Raw genomic sequence first — 21,483 nt, 5'->3', positions numbered from 1 at the left:
ACACACACACACAAAGTAAGTACCTAGTCTGTACCTCAAAAATCCTGAATGAGCCAGGTTGTGGTGGTACACGCCTTTAATTCTAGCACTCGGGAGGCAGAGGCAGACAGATCTCTGTGAGTTCGAGACCAGCCTGGTCTACAAGAGCTAGTTCCAGGACAGGCTCCAAAGATACAGAGAAACCCTGTCTCGAAAAACCAAAAGCAACAACAAGAGTCCTGAATGTTATAAAGGGCAGTCCCTTCACTTTACACTTACAAGTGCATTTTATTTGCCTAACGTATGCTAGGTGATGAACACAAAAACAACAGCCCTGGACTCAAGTTGCTCACTTTTAGCACAGTGGTAGTTATTAGCAAGCATTTTTCTTCCCGCTGGAGCTCAGTCTGGTAAGCCAATGCCTTTGAAAGCCAAAGGAAGGTTGGCATAATAGCACATGTTTACAGTCCCAATGCTGGAGGTGCAGACATCCATCCATGCCAGATTAAATAGCAGCTAATCTTGAATTGACAGGGAACCTCCTGCCTCTGTTCTCCTTGGTACTGGGATTACAGGATTGAGCCAACACACTGGGCTCATGAACTGCTTTTCTAAACCACAGTTTTAGCAATTTCTGGACTGCATAGAAACTGTTAATTCAATTAGTTGTTAAGAGCTAACATTATCAGAATGTGATCAGCCAGCGTCCTAGGGTTTGGCTCTATACATGGCAGGGTGATTGGAAGACTGTGGTGAGCTACTCCAGTCAGCTGCATGCACATGTGGACATTGTCTCTGGAGTGGGCTGAGGAATGCAAATCTTGAGTAGAAAATGGAGACACCGACTAAAAGAAGAAAACAGTGGTGCTGTACAGTTTCCAGTGGTTTAGACTAGAAGATCTCAAGTTCAAGTCATCCCGGGTCACACAATGAGACCTTGTCTTAAAACACACACAAGAAAAAAGTCATCCACAAAACACTACTTAAAGCTGAGTGTGGAGGTGTATCTGTAAGCAATTCCAGCACTTGGAAAGTGGAGATAAAAGGGTCAGGATTTCTAAGTCAGCCTGGGCTGCTTCTGCCCCTGCTTAACAAACAAACCCAACTAACCAACCATAAAAAAAATTCCTAGTTTGAGGGCTTGCTGTAAAAAGTAACTGAGAGAGGCCGGAGAAATGTCTCAGAGGTTAAGAGCACTGGCTGCTCTTCCAGAGGTCCTGAATTCAATTCCCAGCAACCACATGGTGGCTCACAACCATTTATAATGAGATTTGATGACCTCTTCTCGCATGCAGGCATATATGCAGGTAGAACACTGCATACATTAAAAAAAAAGAAGACAAAAGAAAACAAAACAAAACAGAGAGTTTCATTTTAGTTCTCTCCTTAGGCAACAATTCTCCCTTAGCTCCTTCGCAATACAGTTGTCTAAAGTCAGCATTCCAAAACTTAGATCTAGATTTTAAAAAATAAAGTTGTAAAAACATCTTCTTTACACATTATTCCGTAATTTCCAAGCAGATTAGTTGCATTCTGTCTAGACACCTTTCAGAGGAAGTAAAATTAACAGTATGATTTTCTGTGTCTTGGTCTCCAGGCGAATTACAGAAGTTAACAGGTACCTAATTAGACCGGGTTTTTCCTACTTCCTGCAGTAAGGGACTAAAGGTGAACTGTAATTCTTGTCACTTTCCCCACATTTACTAAAATGTACATGTAAGTGTGAGGTGCAGTTATTATTAAAGTATTAAATATAGTTGACAAATCTGGCTATTCAAAAAGAAACCACCTAAAAGTGGATAAGGAACTGGAAGAACCCAAATCGCCCATTGGCACCGCTGGACACACCGCTGGATATCGCAATCATGATTAATTCGGAAATCTGGCAGGGAAGAGGAACAGATGGAAAGAAGTTTAGGTGAGGGCTTTTAATGACTAGTCAAACATAACGTGAGTCATCAAAAGTTTCCAGTTAACAATCCCTTCTGCCGTACATCCTGGGCCCATTCCTTTATGAGCCACTCTGCTGTTTAAACGGTAACATCTCAGGTTTTACTGCCTCTTCCACAAATGAATACATAAAAGGAAAGACGCTCCCCGCCGGCTTTGAAATGTAGGGCAAACTCTGGTTGGGGTGGCGAGAAAAAGAACAAGGTACAGAGACTGAGGAACACAGAAGGCAAAAAGGGTGTTGAAAGTGGGGAAGAAAAAATTTTTTTCCCTAGGTTAGGCCTGCTGTTGGTGTCCTTACAGGCTGGGTTGGATCGTGCTGAAGGGCCCAGCCCACCGCCCTGCCCCAGCAAAGTAGGGCCTGCCCCTGCCCCCACCCTGCGACAGACGGGGCAGCCGGTCGGCCACCAGACCTCTGCCTTCTCGCGCTGCCTGCCGGGAGCTCCAGCCGCTTCCGGTGACGCTTGATCGCTGAACTCCGACTCCCGTCGGCCCCTGAGAAAACCGCAGCAGGTTTGCGCGGGTGCTGTCGGAATCTGTAGTTTATCTGTCGGCCGAGCTGCGTAAACGGGAACGCGGGCTAACATAGCCGGGAACTACCGAGGCGAAGGTACGGGTAGTAGCGAGGGGTCAATTCACGTCAAGCGTGGGGTTGGCGGTGAGGCCGGCGGCGGTAGTTGGGGTTGGGTGGGAGGAGATCCTTTCGCACACACGAGGAGGGTTGAGCTGCTGTCGCTGCGGTCGCGAGTGCCCAGTCTGGATTATAGCTGCCGCCCAAGACGCCGAGGAGTGAGTCGTTGGCCTCCGGCTCCTCTGTCTTACCGTCCTCGCTGGGTCAGCGCGGCCTGCCCCTCCCCGGTCGGCCGCCCCCGCCTCCATTTCCCGCCCTCTCTTCACCACACACACGGCCCCCCCGATCATGGATCCCGGCAGCGGCGGAGGCGGCGGAGGCGGCGGTGGCGGGAGCAGCAGCAGCAGCGACTCTGCGCCTGACTGCTGGGACCAGACGGATATGGAGGCCCCCGGGCCGGGGCCTTGCGGCGCCGGCTCCATGGCGGCGGTGGCTGAGACCCAGCGCGAGAACCTCAGTGCGGCCTTCAGCCGGCAACTCAACGTCAACGCCAAGCCCTTCGTCCCCAACGTCCACGCCGCAGAATTCGTGCCGTCCTTCCTGCGGGGCCCGGCCCAGCCGCCGCCATCCCTCGCCGGCGCGGCCGGCGGCGACCACGGAGCGAGCAGCAGCGCGGGAGGTCCTTCGGGTAAAGGGCCGGGCTGGGTGTTCTCAGGGCCCGGGCGGCGGGCTGAGGCCGGAGTTCCGCGCCGGCGTGGGTGGGGAGGACGCGCGGCCAGAGCGGTCCGCACGTGGGGCGCTGACAGCGGCGCCGGCTGGTCTGGGTGGGGCACCTCCAGTCCCGGAGCTGGCAGGCTTGGGGCGCCCGGGCGGGGAGAAGCGGAGAGCCGGCGGCACTCGCCCTTCGCCGAAGGCCGCGGTTTACCCGCAGACGTGGGAACCGTATGGGACCCGGCAGGCCCTCGGCCAGGGAGTGCCACGAGGCCCAAAAGTGGGGACTGATGAGGCCTGAAGTCCCGCAGGTGGGCGCTATGAGAGCCTAGGAGTTGGGGGGACAAGACTTGTCTCTTCGCCTCACTCAGAGAGCTAGTGCTCCCTGCTGCAGTTTCTACTGTTGGAACTGTAATTGCGTTTTAAATGTCTGTGGCACCGGCCGACCTGAAGGAATCCCAAGATGCATTGCAGGCCTGCGGTTCGCCAGAAACTGTTGGCTGTCAATACAAAGACCTTTTATCATTCTTAATAGTTTGAAAACTTCAAAGGTTCAAAAATGTCCTCAGTAGTAACATGTGGTAGGAAAGCTCATTGACTTGTGTGAGGTTTTTCAGTGGGATTTAAGACCTTCTGAGTGGCACGTTTAGACTTTAATTGCTTGAAAGTGTTGACCTTATACGGACTGCTTGCTATAAGAGCTCTGTTTGTGTGCGTGTATTGGTAGCTTAGTCTGTTACTTGAATATTTCTGATAACTTCATAGTTGTCCCACGCAGCAACTACAAGATTCACTTTATGTCGTTTCTAGTTTCAGTCTTTAGACATCTCTTTACAAGCTGACTGTGGGGATGGTAACCTGCTTTCAGGGACTGGTGTTGTACCAGTGTCTGTTGAGTGAACTTAAGTATTGCCTTCGCGCTGGTGCTTATTGGAGTAAATACGGTATTGTCTTTTTAAAGAGAAAGGGGAAAAGGAAGGAAAAAGGCTGACTCTTTAGTTCTTTAGCAGGGAGGCTGTGGGCCAGATCGTTTGAGCTCATTTCAAGTGAGAGTATTGTTAATTTCTCTGTTTTAAGTTCTGGACCTTAGCCTGTGTGGTGGTACCCCAGGTAATGTCTGTAGTTCCAGAACTCTAGAGGTGGAGGCAGGCGGATGCTTAGGGAAAGCAGAGAAAACAAATGTCAGTGTCACCGAGCCTCCCTCTTCCTGGTGTGCAGTGCTTGTCTGTGACCCCGGGGACTCAGGAGGCTCAGGTAGGAAGATCTTTAGGTGAAGGCCACTGGTACTATCTGAAAAGTCCCTCTAAAAATAAAGTAATAAATACATAAATGCCAAAAATAAGCAAAGTGCTCTTGGAAATGAGTTTCTTAGGAAACTTTTGCTTCAGTTTGCTCTCCAGGAGTGAAAGGGTGTTTAGGGAAATGCTTTTGTGAGGAACATGTGTAAGCACGGTTTAGATGAGACTGTTTTGGGTGGCTGGGGTGAAGAATGAACTTTGGGGCTGTATCATGCATGAGGGATTTGTCATACTTACCTGCCCCCCCCACGCACACCATGGGGGTTTGAATGTTTATTGACTGGCATTTCTTTTATTTGTGTATGATTGATACTTCCCTTTAAACAAGGAAAACCAACTTTATTTTGTTTTGTTTTTCAAGACAGGGATTCTCTGTGTAGCCTTAGCTGTCCTTGGCTGTCCTGGAACTTGCTCTGTAGACCAGACCGGCCTCGAACCTATGACTGGGATTAAAGCTGAATGCCTGGCTTAAAATTCTATTTTATTTATTTGCTTTTTGGTTTTTCCAGACAAGGTTTCTTTGTGTAACAGCCCTGGCTATCCTGGAAGTCACTTTTAGACCAGGCTGGCTTCGAACTGCCTGTCTCTGTCTCCAGAGTGTTGGGATTAAAGGTGTGCGCCACCAAATTATTTTAATTGTGTGATTTCTGTGAGTGCAACACCTGAGAAACATGGAGAATTTCCATGAATTCCAGGTCAGTCTGGGCTAGAGTAAGAACCTGTATCCATCAAGGAGAAATAATAATAAACATTCTGTGTGTGGTGTCTGAATATTGCCTGTGTATTAGTCTGAAGCTATATGGGACTAAAGTTTGGAAACTGTGAGTTTATAAAATGCTACCATCAGTGAATATTGCTTGGGGAAAGCAGAAAAAAACAGATGGCAGTAGCACCAAGCCTGTAACTCACTGAGGGGAACGCAAATGCTTTTGATGGTGAGGAAATGGTCCATAAGGTACGTGGCCTGTTGCCTTCGTTATCAAGCGAGTCTGTGCTTGGTGTTTCTAGTAGGAGAGCTGTGGTGAGTGGAGCTCGAGAATAACCTTTAGGGTGTGCCTGCTGGTGACAACCGTCTCTCCTTTCTCCTGGAAACAGAATGATTTGCCCCTTTTTTTTCTTTTCCTTGAAATGCAGTAGAGGAAGGGGCTTTAGTGCCAAGAGTCTTTACTGTTCCTGGAAAGGCCGTCAGTCAGAAAGAACTGGTCACCCGCTGTTGAAAATGTAAAAACACCAAATTCAGGCTGGGTGGTGGTAGTGCACACCTTTAATCCCAGCACTCAGGAGACAGAGGCAGACGGATCTCTGTGAGTTAGAGGCCAGCCTAAGCTACAAAAGCTAGTTCCAGGACATGCTCCAAAGCTACAGAGAAACCCTGTCTCGAAAAACAAAAAAATAAAACAAAACAAAAACAAAAAAATATTAAAAACAAAAGAACACCAAATTCCTAACAATGATTAAGTAAACTCATTTAAGTGTTATTAAGTATAAGCATAATCCATTTAAGTCCAATTTTCTGCAGAGCCAAGTAAATTGTGCTAGTGACTATAAATGAAAATAGAGGTCTTAAAAAAATGACTGGAAATTTTAAGTTTTAGTATATTCTCAAGGTTAAACAACCATTGTCACTTAATGGATTTTTTTTTTTTGAAGACAAGGTCATGTTGCCTAGGTTGGTCTCCCCAGTGCTGCATAGCCAAGAATGACCTTGGACTTTTCTTAATCTTCCTGCCTCTATCTCCCAAGTTCTAAGATAACAGGCTTGCCCCACCACAGAAAGTTACACGGTGTACATGATATTGGGGCTCAACCCAGGGATTTGTGCATGCTAGGCACACACTTACCAACTGAGCCCCCCCATCCTTAGTCTTGTTTTGGATTTTTAAAAAAAGATTGATTTATGTATTATGTATACAGTGTTCTGTCTGCATGCATGCCTACATGACAGAAGAGGGCATCAGATCCTACTACAGATGGTTTTGAGCCACCATATGGTTGCCGGGAATTGAACTCGGGACTTTTGGAAGAACAGCCAGTGCTCTTAATCCCTGAGCTATCTCTCTGGCCCAGATTTTTTTCTTTTTTTTAAGGCAGGTCTCACTATATAGCCCACGTTATCTTCTCAGTCTTCCTGCCTCAGCCTCCCAGAGACTGAAAAAATTACTTGTGATTGCCACTATGCCTGCCTGACTTTCTGATCATTGGATAGTTTTAAGTTTCTTCGTTGGGGCTTGAAGATTAGAGAGTATCCAAAATCAAAATGGGTATTTTCTGCAGAATTCTTATACTTTGTTATGTTAACCAGTTCCTATTTAAAAAAAAACTGGATAGTCTTTTATTTTTAATGGCACTGATAGTGCAACCCTGAGCCTCTTGTACATGCCAGGCAAGGACTCTACCTAGCATTTACCCCAGTCTAAGAGGGTGTGTGTGTGTGTGTGTGTGTGTGTGGTACCCTTGGTCATGGAAATTAAAGGAAGACATAGAGTGTCCTACTTTATTACTTTCTGCCATACTCCTTTGAGATAGGATCTGTTATGAACCCGGAGCTAGGCTGACAGTTAAATCCCCAGTGGTCCTCCTATCTCTGCTCCTCTGGGCCCCACAGCACTGGACTTATATGCACCTGTGCCTTTTTAAAGTGAGTACTGGGGATTTGAACTCAGGTTTTGTATAGCAAGCTGTCTGATACACTGAGCCATCTGCCCAGCTTCCCAACCTTTGTTTTTGATTTAGGTTTTGTTTTACAATTTAAATGCCTACAGGAATAAAGATGTAAAGAGTTAGTAGGCCTCATTGGAACATAGAGGACAGTAGGAAAAAAATTGGTGGTAAGTATTGTTCCTAAAATATTACAGTGATGGAGATTCGATTTTGTTTCTTGGTTGATGTCTTCACACATATGGACAGCTTAAGTATGAGGATTTAGGGGCATCACCTAGTATAAGGTTGAGTGGTTGTTTAAACTTAAAATTTTTGACTGGAAACAAACCTTTGGAGCATGTTTTACTTAGTGTTGTTAGAATATAGTTTATTGCATGGTTGTGTATATATATAGTTTACCTCTTTGAAATCGTACAACATGGAAAGGGCAGGCAAAGTGGCTTAATAGGTTTAAAAAACAAAATAAAACTTGCTAAGCAAGCCTGATGACCTGCTCTTGATTCTTGGAACCCATATAACTAAGTGGAAAAGAAACTGATCTACAGAGTTGTCCTCTCACCCTCGCATGCACACACACAATAATAGTAATAAATTTTGAAAGTAAAATTATTAGGGCAGCTGGGGACATAGCTCAGTAGTAGAGCACTTGCCTGGTAATAAAACGGCCCCAGGTTAGAGCTAGCTCCTTGGCACTATAAGGAAACAATATCAAATTCTCAAGACAAGTTAGGGAAATACAGTAGAGAACAAATACAAGCCTTCATTTGCTTGCTTTTGTTTGCCAGGGAAGAAATTAATGTTAAAAATAGCATTATCTTTCTGGCTAAAGAGAAAGAGATGAAAAAGACTTAGTTAACTTTTGTGGTGAGTTAACATGGTGGAAGGGAATTTTTTGTTCAGCTGTTCCTTCTAGCAGTGAACAAGCATTTGCCTGTCTACTGAACATAGGATGCTTGCAAGGCATTGAAAGAATGCTCTGGTAGGAATATCAGGGTAATGAGTATGGTCTTTGAAAGATTCTAGAAAGAAGCCAAGTAAGTTTACAGTAGTGGAAGACTGCAGAAGAGTGCAAAGACAGGTAAAGGATGTGGAGCAAGAGGCTGGTAACATCCAGGACCCTTCAGTAACCCTAATGATAACACTAAAGACGTGTCTATTTTCTGCCAGGTGTTCTTTATGAATGCCTTGGTTTTGTTTTGAGGCAGGATCTTACTGTGTTTTCTAGGCTGGGCCATAACTCATCTATCTTCCAAGTGCTGGAATTACTTTTAGTATTTTCAGGAATTTAACAAAGTAGAACATGACATATCTTAGTATTTGATTCTTTCTTACCAGACAGCAGTGGGTTTGGGTACCTAAAGTTTTGTCCTTGTTTTCAGTAGATTTTAACTAAGTAGCTTAGCAGTAAATATAGTTTGCTTATTCATAAATAACTTTGTTCTTTAAGAACTTGTTACTGTTTCCCACTGTAATTCTTCTTTCAAAGGGAAAGAAACAGTAAGAATTTCTAAGCATTTTCCATTGCTATAACTTATTTCCAAACAGGTTCCAACTAGGTGATTGTCATTTCACTTGAAGGACAAAGAAAGAAAAAAAAAAGAAAAGTACATATGACTGTGTAGCACGAATAATAAAAACCCAGAGACAGATATTGGGGTTCAACCTGAAGATCAGAAAAGCAAAGCGACCAGCCACTAGAGATCTTTTACCTCTACCAAATCTTCAGACCGAAAGGGCAAGATCTTGTCTCCACAAATCCTCGGATCCCACTCTCCACTCAGTCCTGTCTCTTCCCTTTATATCCTCTCCACCCAGCCAGCCATATTGCCCCTGTCTCCACCTCCCTAGTGCTGGCATTAAATGTGTGATTCCCAAGTGCAGGGATCACCTTTGTGTGAGCTCTGTTTCTCTTTTAGACAGATTCAGTCTTGCTTAGCCCAGGGTGGTCTTGAACTCACAGTGATCCATCTGCCTCTGTCTCCTGAGTCCTGGGAGTAAAGGTGTGTGCCACCACTCCATATTCGTCTGACTAGTATGGCTTCTTTGCCCTCTGATCTTCAGACAAGCTTTATATATTAAAACACAAACAATATACCACCATATTACTGAGCAATATGTATCCATCTTTGGGTAGTTGATTTTTGTAGTAGGACAATGTCTTCTATTTTTATATCTTACACTATATGAAATGCCTCTGGCGTATGTATTTTAATATACTTTTGTTTTTGAAGTAGATGAGACGTAAATTGTAAATCAGATCTTTTCAGGATTACTTGAAAAAATGTTTTTTGTTACACTACAGAAAGTCATATCAGGTTGGTATGTGGCATTGCTTTAATGATATAATAAATAGGTTCTTTGAACATTCAGGCTGAAAGTGACTCCAGCAGAATATAATCTTAGTTTCGAATAGAGAAATTGAAGCCTAAGCATGCTAAGTGGTTGTCTGAAGTCACTCCCAGAGTTAATGACACCGTTGAATCCTGATTTACTAGCTGCTAGTTTAGAGCTCTTTTTGCCCTACCATGCTATATAGAAGGGAATGCCTATAGCCAGTGTCTATAACCAGCATGGGTTTTCTGACAGAGTAGCCCTAGAATTTGCCTTTCTAATGTTTTCATTCTTAAAGGTTTTTGTAATAAGTGCAGGACTCTGAAATGCTTGTTGTAAATTTATGGAGCAGTTACCACAGCTTACTGCTTAGTCTCAACTCTCAGTGCTTGGATACTGCCACCCCATTTTATAGATGTAAAGATTACAGATTATAAAAGCTAAACACCTTAGTAAGAGTATACTCATGAATAAATGGAGGCACAGGCTCTGGTTTCAAAGCTTATTTAGGTGATAGTGACTCTAGCCGGGTGGTGGTAGTGGCACACACCTTTAATCCCAGCACCTAGGCGGCAGAGGCAGGTGGATCTGTGTTAGTTTGAGGCCAGCCTGGTCCACAGAGTAAATTCCAGGACAGCCAGACCTACGAAATGAGACCCTGTCTAAAAAATCCACCACCAACAACAACAAAAAAAAATAAAACAATCTCAAGACCCTTTCAGAACCAGGCCCATGAGTCTAATTTTCTCCATCTTCTGTCTCACTGCTGAGTTTCAAGTATTATAACTGCCCCTTCCTGCATTCAAAAAATTCATGTAGATGGCTTTGAACATGTTTCTTTGCCTTTGTACCTGTGTTCTCTCCTCCCCTCTCCCTTTCTTTTTTCACTTTGAGTCTGTTCATGATGCCCAAGCTAGCCTTGAACTCTTGGACTCAAGTGATCCTCCTGCTTCCACATTCTAAGTACCTGGGATTTCATGTCTCAGCTTTAGCATTTGTTTCCAGGGTCTTACTGTGGTAGCCCTTGCTAGCTGTGAACTCACTGTGAATCCCAGACTGACCTCAACTTCAATAATCCTCCTGTCTCGCCCTCCGGACTGACAGTACAGGCTTACTACAATGTCTAGCTGCATTTCCATCTTTAGAATGTTTGAGAAGTAAGACAAACCGTGGTGTTTTATGACTTTGTTCTGTTGTCTCCTTTAACTGTTTCCAGTGTTGCCTATAGAAGAAAGAAACCTCTACATGCAATTTTGGTGAGATGGGTTGGTCTCCTGAGTGCTAGAAATCTTTAGTTCCTTATTTAAGCGATAAGTCAACCTCCTGAGTAAGGCACTTTCCATAACCCTCCTTTAGAAAGCTGGCACTTCCAAAATGGTTTTTACTGTATTCAAGCTTAGTAAAAATTCAAGCCCCATGGTGATGGTACACACTCTTTAATCCCGGTACTTGAGAGGCGGGGCAGCAGATTGCTTTAGTTCGAGGACAGCCAGGGCTACAAAGAGAAACCCTGCCTTGGAAAACAGAACAGAACAAAAAGTTCAGTGATTGCATGGAGTGGGATAAGGAAAGTGCAGGGAAGCAGTGTGAACCTAGATGAAGCTAGGTCTGGAGGCACACGTCTATAATCCAGGCAGGAAGAGTGCCACCAAGTTTAAAGATAGCCTGGGCTACTTTATGAGTTCAAGGCTAGTATGAGCTACAAAGTGAGACCATGTCTTTTGTGTGTGTGTGTGTGTGTGTGTGTGAGAGAGAGAGAGGGGGGGGGGGAGATTGATCCCCAGAAACTATGTTGAAAAGCCAGATTTATGTCTATAATCCCACCATTACTATAGCAAAATGAGAAGCAAAGACAGTAGAATCACCCCCAAAGCTCATGGGCCAAGCTAACTGGAGGAATACATAGTCCAGTAGATGCAAGAGAGACCCTGCCTCCCCAGTAATGTGTAATGGAAACCAACTCTTCAAACATTGTTCTGCCCCTCATGCGTGAGCTTAATGCCACTGTTGCATCTGCTTGTGCATGTTCTCTCTCTCTCTCTCTCTCTCTCTCTCTCTCTTTCTCTCTCTCTCTCATACACACATACAATCAACCAATCTGGGGGAGAGGGGCTGGGGCAAACTGAAAAAAGAAATGAAAACTGCTAAAGTTAGTTCATTAAATTTTTTTTTAATTTTTAGTTAAATTCTGGGGCTGCAGAGATGGCTCAGTGGTTAAGAGCACTGATTACTCTTCCACAGGACCCAAGTTCAATTCCCAACACCCTCATGGCAGTTTACAACTGTCTGTAACTACTTCCAGGAGATTCAACACCCTCACATAGACATACATGTAGATAAAACACTAATGCATATAAAATAAAAATAAATCATTTTTTGAAAGTTAAACTTTCTAGCTGGGCAGTGACGGTATACACCTTTAATCCCAGCACTTGGAAGGCAGAGTCAAACAGATCTCTTATTTGGAGGCCAGCCTGGTCTTTAAAGCTAGTTCCAGGCCAGTCTAGGCTACCAAAGAAACCTTATCTCAAAAAACTAAGGGAAAGAAGGGGGTTGTTTTTACTTTATGTGTATGAATGTTTTGCCTGCATGCATGTTGTGCACCACTTTTATGACTGTTAGACCGCCCGAACTGGGAGTTAGTATTGGTTTGGTGTTTGGGTGACTGTCCAACAGATGGTTGCGAATCACCAACCGCTGGGAATCAAACCTGGGTCCTCTACATGAACAAGTGCTCTTAATCACTGAACCATCTCACCAGCCTCTTCTTTATTTTTTGAGACAGGGGCTCTCACTGAACCCAGGGGCTCACTGATTAGACTATACTGGCTAATCCAGCTAGCCTATTCTCTGCCATCCCAGTGGTAGGGATTACAAACATGTGCAATACACTGGGCTTTTGATGTGTCTGCTTGGGGTTGAGCAAGTGCTTCTCAGACTCAGGCACATCCCCAGCCCTAGGAGAATCATTTTAACTTAAGACACAGTTGTCGTCCTGCTACACTCCAACTTCCCCCTCCTAGAATTATTCATGTTTCAAATAAATGCAGGTATGTTTCTAGCTGTGCGGGGAGCAGGTACATGGGTGTGCACAGGATGAGTGAGTGTGAGGACAACCTCAGGTGGTGTTTTCAAGAATGTCGTCACTTCCTTTGAGGTGGTCTGTAAGTGTGGGTAAGTAAGTCCACAAGAGCCCGAAATAAAGGGATCTTTGGTGTGTTTCGGCATCTTAGAAAGCCTTTAGCTGTATCATTTGTGCTTTTCAGGGAAAAAGAAATCAGACTCACATAGGGACGCCATAGCAGATTAGTTGTTCAGCAACTGCAAACTGAACTGTTGCTTGATTTTAGAATTCTAAGAATTCTGACTTCATCAGAATCACTTAAAATAATAATAATAATTTTGGCCAGGCAGTAGTGGCACATACCTTTTTTTTTAATTATTAAACGTTTTCATTTATTTTATGTCGGGACCACAGCTTCCCCTTCCCTTTCTCCTCCCGTGCTTCCTCCCTCCCCTTCCCCCATCCACTCCTCCTCCACCTCTGCCCAGAAAGGTGCAATCCTTCCATGGGTGTCAGCAAAGCATGGCATATCGAGTTGAGGTAGGACTAAACTCCTCCCTTTGTATTAAGGCTGGGCAAGGCAACCCATTTTGGGAATAGGGTCCCAAAAGCCAGCTCAAGTACCAGGGACTGGACTGGTCCCATGCAGGCTCCCTAACTGTTGGTCCAGAGTCTGTGAGCTCCTATGAGCCCAGGGGTTGGCACACACCTTTAATCCCAGCACTTGGGAGGTAGAGGCAGACAGATGTTCGAGGCTAGCTAGCTCTACAGAGTGAGTCCAAGATAGCCAAGGCTGCACAGAGAAACCCTGTCTTGAAACAAACAGAATAATAATTTTGAGACAGGGTTTCTCCATGTAGCTCTGGCTGTCCCCTAACTAGCTAAGTAGACCAGAGTGGCCTTGAACCCAGAGAGATCAGCATGCCTCTACCTCCTGAGTGCTGGGATTCCATTGGGCAAGAATCACCTTTTCCGAATATATTACTGTATGTATTCCAGAGGCTTCACACAGTTGCCATTTAGTGTCGAATTACTTGGGGATTTGATAACATTGCAGTCTCAGCCTTCTTGGGTTGGAGGATTATCAGAAGTAGAGAAGAGAGAGGCATATTGAATAAGTACAGTCCAACTAATTGTATTTGTTCTGGGCTTTGTATTATATTTATAATATCTGTGAAGGAAAGATTTGGGAAATAGGATTAACATTTTTAACACATTCCCACTAGTGAAAGTCTGTAGAGCTTTTAAGTTACCATTTTGTGTAAATGCCGGTGTGGAGGTCAGAGGACAGCTTTGTGGAGTTGGGTCTCACTCCTTCTACCTTTATGTGGGCTCAAGGGATTGAAGTTGTCAAGTTTGGGTGGTGAACTCTTTACCTGCGGAACCACCTTGCTGGTGCCTTTATTTCTCTTATTTCCCTGCAGTTGGTAGTTTTTGTTTTTTTTTTAAAGTAGGCTAAACAGACTTCTGATTTGAAATCCAAGTTAGCTGCCATTGTTCTGATTTGCTGAGGTTTGTGATATGCTTATTGAACTTCTTTTATTCTGTGTTAAAAGATAAGTAAATAAGCTGGGTGGTGGCACATGCCTTTAATCTTAGCAGAGGCAGGTGGATCTCTGTGAGTTTGAGGCCAGCCTGGTCTACAGAGTTACTGCCAAGACAAGCTCCAAAGCTACAGAGAAACTCTATCTTGAAAAACCCCAAAAAAGAAAAAAAAAGATAAGTAAATAAGAGAACTCAATTTCTAATAAAACTTACTTTTCTTAACCAGCACCTGTGGAGTCGTCTCAAGAACAGTCATCATTGTGTGAAGGTAATTTTTTTTAATGTCTAACCAAGAAAACATTAAGTTGTCTGTGATGTTTAAAATTAGATACTGTGGGGGGAGGGGGAGGAAAATGGGAGGTGGGGAGGAGGTAGAAATTTTTAATAATAAAAAAATAAAAAAATTAGATACTGTTTTATGAATATATATTGTGTCTCAATTTTTTTTCTAGGTTCAAGTTCAGATGTTAGAATGGACCTTTCAGAAACTGTTGGTAAGCCTTTCTGACCTTATTAAGACAGTATGGGAACTCCAGATTTAAGGTGTGCATGGTCTGATGACTGAACTGTCTTAGCTCCAGCCACACTTCATGTTTTGCTATTAAAATTTTAACACAGCCTGGACTATTATGAATGCACATGGAATCGAGAAGAAGAGTGCTGTTCCTTTGACTTTCGTTTCTTGAGACTAATCTTTGTAGCTTTGATCTCTTTATTTATCCTGCTGCCTCTGCTGTAAGAGTGCTGGGATTCCAGGCATACGCCATCACTAGTCAAACATTTCATCAAATTCCCGTCCATTCTTGTTTTTTTTTATTGATTTTTATTGAGCTCTACATTTTTCTCTGCTCCCCTCCCCCTGCCTCTCCCCTCCTCTTCAGTCCTTTCCCAAGGTCCCCATGCTCCCAATTTACTCAGGGATCTTGTCTTTTTCTACTTCCCCCATTGTTTTTTTTTTTTTTTAAAGATCTATTTACTATGTATACAGAGTTCTGCCTGCATGTATTATTCCTGCAGGCCAAAAGAGGGCATCAGATCTCATTATAGATGGTTGTGAGCCACCATGTGGGTGCTGGGAATTGAACTCAGGACCTCTGGAAGAGCAGCCAGTGCTCTTAACCTCTGAGCCATCTCTCCAAGCCCCCATCCTTTTTTAAAATAACTCCATTAGCCTTAAAAGTTTCCTATTAAAGTTAATGCCGAAAGTTACTATTTACATTGAAAATTTACCTCCTAAATTCTTTCACACTCCTTATTCTGGTTTCTATACTTTCCTTCCTCCCCCTCCCCCCGTCAGGGCATCTTGATACTGGAATAAGTGGGGTTGGGCTTTTTTGTTAACTTGTAGTCTGTCCTTAGGAAATGACACCATGCTAGTATAGCTGTGTGTTATGGTATAGGCTCCAGCTCTCTGCTGTCAGGAATGAGGGCATCTTGAAAATCCACCCATCTCTGTCTGTGTCATGGGTGTTAGGAGAGGGGCCTAAGCAACTTATATTTGCCACTTTAAAGACTGTTTAAAATGCAGGCAGGTATTGTTCAAGATATTGAGTTAAAATACTTTTCTTCAGTAGAAAATGGAGAGACAGAAATGTCCGCAGAAGAATCATGGGAGCACAAAGAAGAAATAATTGAAGCAGAGCCAGGGGGTGGCTCCTCAGGAGATGGAAGGCCACCAGAGGAAAATGCCCAAGAAATGATGGAGGAGGAAGAAGAAATACCAAAACCTAAGTCGGTGGTGGCACCACCAGGTGCTCCTAAGAAAGAACATGTAAACGTAGTGTTCATTGGGCATGTTGGTAAGTTTCCTTCATAGAGCTCATAAACACTGACAGGCGTTATTGGAAAGAGCGTGTGGAACATCTTTTGTTTAGCTACTTGGAGATGTTGAGTGAAACTGGGTCAAAATATTGGAATACCTAAAGTGTTCTGTATCCATGCACACACTGAGAGTTGACTGCAGGGTCACATTAAAGTGCTTTCTTCGTTTGTTTGTAGGCTAGGTTTCTCTGTGTAGCCCTGATCTGGAACTTGTTCTTTAGACCAGGCTGGCTTCAAACTCAGAGATCCACCTTCTTTTTCTGCCTCCTGAGTGCTGGGATTAAAGACATGTACCACCACTGCCCAGCTGTTTTTCTGTTTTTTAACTTGCTTCAACTGACAAAAAAATAAAAGTGCCTGTGTTTTGTTCTTGAAGTTTGGGCAGATGAATTGTTTTGTAGTGCCATAGAAGCTGGAGGAAAATGAGCTTCATTGTGTGTGATGGATAATTAGTCTGCAGACCATTGGTGATGGTTTGCTATACTGTGATACTTAATTAGTATCCAAGAAATGTGCATGTTTTGTTCTCTTTAGTTGAAATGTTCCTTTTAATGGGATTAACATTGTTACTACTCATCTTAATTTTGTATGAAATAAAAAATTAGTAATTTAGAGTAACTTCTGGGTATTTGCCAAGTAACTGGGTTAGCCAAACAAGACCTTGCTTAATTATATGATTTCTGACTTTTCAGATTGTGGGAAAAAATAGTGAATTCTGTGTTATCCCTCCACCTTGAGACAGGGCCTCACTATGTAGTAATCCAGACTGACCTCCAGCCCTTGTTCTTCCTGCCTCAGCCTCCTGATTTCTAGGATTGCAGATGGATCCCACTATGCTTGACCTGTCTCTCTTTTGCTATATTATACTCCCTTTAGAGAAGAATAACTTTGAAATTTGTAGAGAACTGCTTATCCTGTTTCCTAAAGTCAGGGATGACTTTAATCCCAACATTCAGTAGGCAGAGGCAGGCTGATCTCTGAGTTTGAGGCCAGCTTGGTCTACAGATAGTTCCCGGACAGCTAGAGCTACACAGAGAATCCTTGTCATAGATAGATTGATAGGTAGGTAGGTAGGTAGGTAGGTAGGTAGGTAGGTAGGTAGGTAGGTAGATAATTTCTTCATCAGGGAAGTATTTCTCAGTCCTTATTGCCCTATGAAGATCTTAGCCTCATTCATTGTACATGGGAAAAGGTCCCTAGAATTTAATCCTGAAATTCCTATTACAGTTCAGTTGTTTTTGCAAGACTTGATTATACATGCAAAAAAATCCCTCCAGTTATATTTGTGTATATATCAGTTGTTTTTAACCTATGTTCCCATATTTTTGTTCTTCCTTTTAGATGCAGGCAAGTCAACCATTGGAGGACAAATAATGTAAGTCTCTTTTATTTAATGGTAGAGTTAATCTGATTGGATAAATTTCAGGCATTGTAAGTGTTCATGTTGCCATTCAAGGGAGATAAAAACTGGTCACCACCTCAAGTTAGAAACTTTAATAATAAATTATCTGTACAGAAGGTAGCAGTTAAGTAATTTTTGTTTTAGTGTGATCATCAGTTTTTAATCACTGTCAAACTCTTATGACGCACTGTTTCTAAAACCCATCTTTAAGAAACAAAACATGTTATGTGTGTGTGCTTGTGTGTGCATGGTGGTGGTGATTTTTGTACTTGAATAGCTGGGATTTAAGGTGTGAACCACTCCTACCTGATTGCTATGACTTTTTAAATAATTTTTATGTGCATTGGTGTTTTTACCTGCGTGTATGTCTTTGTAAGGGCGTTAGGTTCCCTGGAACTGTAGTTACAACGATGTTGTGAGCTGCCATGTGGGTGCTGGGAATTAAACCCAGGTCCTCTGGAAGAGCAGCTAGTGCTCTTAACCTCCAGGTCTTGTCTCCAATTCTACAAGACCCCCCCCCCCTTTTTTTTTCTCTATTTTTTTGCAAGGCATGTTGTTGCATACCTTTAATTACAGCATTTTGGGGGCAGGTGGATCTCTGAGTTCAAAGCCAGACTTGTCTATATATAACATTCTTGGCTAGCCAGAGTGACATAATGAGACCTCATCTGGAAAGCAACAACAAATTTTTGAAGGTGTTGTTTTTGTGTGTATATGCATATATGCATGTGCAACTATGCATGCAGGTAGCTAGGGAGGCCAGAAGAGGTTGCTGAATCCCTTTGGGATAAAATTACAGGTGGTTTTGAGTTGTCTAATGTGGATGCTGGGAGTAGAACTGCGTCCTCTGCAAGAGTAGCAACTGCTCTTAACTGCTGAGCCGTTTTCCAGGCCTTATTAAAATTTTATGAAAAATAATATAGTACCCAAGATTACAGAAAGTCTTAATTGGCTTTGAATATACAGATAGTCCCTGGCATTAACGAGAAACCATACTTTGAACTTTGATCTTTTCCTGGGTGGTCTGCTCCTCCTCTGTGTTGTGGACAGTGACTGTGATAGCTCCCAGTCACTGATCACCAAGCTAAACAGCTCTCTACAGTGTACTCCTGACAGTGTCAGCTGAATAGTGTGTGTCCTTTATGTCTGAACATGAGACATTCGGCACATTAATTTTTTTTTAAAGATTTATTTATTAAGTATACAACATTCTGCCTCCATGTATGCCCACACATCAGAAGAGGGTACCAGATCTCATTACAGATGGTTGCTGGGAATTGAACTCAGGACCTCTGGAAGAGCAGTCAGTGCTCTTAACCACTGAGCCATCTCTCCAGCCCTCAGCACATTAATATTAAGTGGACCTTGTGTCACTTGATTTTGCCCAACAGTGAGCTAATATAAGTGTTCTGAGTCTATTAAGGGAAGTTAAACTACGCAATAATGTTAGGTAGTTTAGGTGTTTTATTTAGTTTTTATTTTTGAGGAAACGGGGTAGCCTTAAACTCAAGTATGTAGTCTAGAATGACCCAGAATTCCTGATCCTTCCACTCTACCTCCGAAATGCCCCAATAAAATTATTTTGGTTTTGGAGGGGAGGGTCTCACTGTGTATCCCTGGCTGGCCTTGAACTTATCCTCCTGCCTCTGCCTTCAAAATGTAGGGATTAAGCACCACCATGCCTGGCTATAAGGCATTTTTGACTGGTGATGGAGTAAGAGAGAACCATGGCAAATTAAAGTATATTAATGAAAGCTAACTTTCTCTTTCGTTGAATATATATGTTTTTTATTTTATATGTGTTAGTGTTTATGTAATATTTATGTGCACCATGTACATGCCTCATGTCCACAGAGGCCAGAAAAGAGGGAGTCATATCAGCTGGGTGATGGTGATGCACGTCTGGTCTACAGAGTGTGTTGCAGGACAGCCAGGGCTGTTTGATACAGAGAGAAACCCTGTCCTGAAAAACAAAAAAAAAAGAAGTCATCACCTGGAACTAGTTACAGATGGTTGTGAGCCGCTGTGTGGGTGCCTGGAAATGAACCTGGGTCCTCTGCCAGAACAACAAGCATTCTTAACCACTCAGCCATCTCTGGTCCCTGGCTTCCTGTTTTCATTTGCCCCTCGTGTTGGTGTTGATACCCAGGGTCTGTGAGCACTGAACAAGAGCTCTGCCGTTGAGCTACATTCCCAAACCAGAAGTTTGCTTTTGACTCACGAATGGACTGGTTTTTTGCTCCTGAAATTTATGTGAATTGAATCAAAGGCAAGTAGTCTGGCTATCATTCCACAACTTTTCTTTTTCTTTTTTTTTTTTTTTCTTTTTTTTTTTATTTTTTATTTATTTTTTTGGTTTTTCGAGACAGGGTTTCTCTGTGGCTTTGGAGCCTGTCCTGGAACTAGCTCTGTAGACCAGGCTGGTCTCGAACTCACAGAGATCCGCCTGCCTCTGCCTCCCGAGTGCTGGGATTAAAGGCGTGCGCCACCATCGCCCGGCTCTTTTTCTTTTTTTTTAATCAAATAGGGGAGGAGGTGGTGTGAGAGTGTGTGGAATCAAAGCCCCATCCCTCTCATTCCAATATTACCTACATAATCACCTACAGTATGATATTCTTAACAATCTGAATGTAAAAAACAAGTGAAAAGGCCACTTTAACTGTAGCCTATGCATGTGTGTTGGTCTACATATGTCTTTGCATACATGCAAAGATCCAAGATTGGTGTTAGCTTATTCATTAAGCCAGTATCTCAGTCACACTTAGGGTTCTCTGATTTGGCTAATCTCTGGGATTCTGTCACTGTGCAGCTGAACTAACAGAAAGGGCAGACCCGCCTCCCTCACTTGAACTCCAAGTCTCAGGTTTTGTGTGACCAGTGCTATCACTAGTGAGCCATCACTCCATCCCCAATTTTTACCATTTTTATACAAGCTACCTACTTGAAAAGATACTGACCTCTGTTAATGTGTTCTGCTATTAACAACTTTTTAAGTGTGTGTGTGTGTGTGTGTGTTGGGGAAGCACATACATGGCATGTTGTTTATGTAGGACAAAAGAATTTCTCATTCTTCACCTCCCTTCTTGTTTGTTGGTTGTTGTCTATGTTAGACTAGCTGTCCTTCTACCTCCCCCCCCCCCCCCCGTTTCATGCTCCCTATAAAGGAACGAGGCCTTCTACCTCCCTCCCCCCCCCCCCCCTCGTTTCATGCTCCGTATAAAGGAACGAGGATTACAGACATGTGTGCTGCTGTGTCTGGGTTCTAGGGATCCGAACTAAGGTTGTTAAGATTTATGCAGGGTTTGGATTTTTTTGTTGTTCTTGTTGTTTGGGTTTTGTTTGTTTGTTTTTGTGTTTTTGTTTTTGACACAGGGTTTCTCTGTGTATTTGGAGCCTGTTCTGGAACTCATTCTGTAGCCCAGGTTGGCCTCCAACTCACAGAGATCCGCCTGCCTCTGCCTCCTGAGTGCTGGGATTAAAGGCGTGCGCCACTGCCCAGCAACAGTATGTTTTTACTGATGGGTTGTAGAGTAGCCTTTTCACTGTTTTCTGGTTTCGTTTTGTTTTTTTTATCCAGATTGTGAAGAACATCATACTGTAGAGGATTATGTAGGTAATATTTGGGATGAGAGGGATGGGGCTTGGATTTGACCTGAATGAAAGCTAGCTGCCATTACTAGTGAATGAACGGTTCAGACAGCAGTCTCACATTGGCAAAAGCTATTTTAAAATGATCTCACTTTGGAAAGTCATTTGACAGAATGTCATTGCCTACACCTGCACATTATTAGGATTTTATATATATTTATATATATTATACTAAAGGGTATACATAATGATCTTTAGTATTACTAAAGAATCTTTAACATAAAAATTTTTTGTCTTACATGTTCACACTCATGTGGGTATATGTGTGTTGGTATTTCAGAAAGATAGCAGAAACAATGTAGAGTTCCTATAGTCCCTTTATTCACTTTAACCTAAAATGAAAATCATCCTTAAACTGTGGCACAGTAATCAAAACTGGAAAACTTGGGCTGGGGATATAAATCAGTGTTGCGAGCACTGACTCACCAACCATGCGTAGTCCTGGGTTGAGTCCTCAGCATGGTTTACAAAAAGAAAAAAAAATGCAATGGTGGCACGCACC

The 21,483-nt window shown here is 43.2% G+C and overlaps 1 protein-coding gene across 2 annotated transcripts in view; it reads left to right on the top strand.

Moving 5' to 3' along the window:
- The first annotated feature begins 2,561 nt into the window (after positions 1–2,561).
- The window catches only part of Gspt1 (G1 to S phase transition 1), a 34,569-nt gene continuing 15,647 nt past the window's right edge, over positions 2,562–21,483 (top strand). Inside the window, exons 1-5 of one of the 2 annotated variants that reach the window (XM_075942058.1) lie at positions 2,562–3,188; positions 14,337–14,378; positions 14,563–14,604; positions 15,682–15,909; positions 17,273–17,306. In XM_075942058.1, the coding sequence (XP_075798173.1) occupies positions 2,849–3,188; positions 14,337–14,378; positions 14,563–14,604; positions 15,682–15,909; positions 17,273–17,306 (686 nt within the window). In that variant the 5' untranslated portion in view covers positions 2,562–2,848. The remainder of the gene's footprint in view (positions 3,189–14,336; positions 14,379–14,562; positions 14,605–15,681; positions 15,910–17,272; positions 17,307–21,483) is intronic. The other variant, XM_075942059.1, reaches the window with a different exon arrangement.

Source organism: Microtus pennsylvanicus, chromosome 11 (genome assembly GCF_037038515.1).
Source record: "Microtus pennsylvanicus isolate mMicPen1 chromosome 11, mMicPen1.hap1, whole genome shotgun sequence".
NCBI lineage: Eukaryota > Metazoa > Chordata > Mammalia > Rodentia > Cricetidae > Microtus > Microtus pennsylvanicus.
This window is presented reverse-complemented; position numbering and strand designations above follow the sequence as displayed.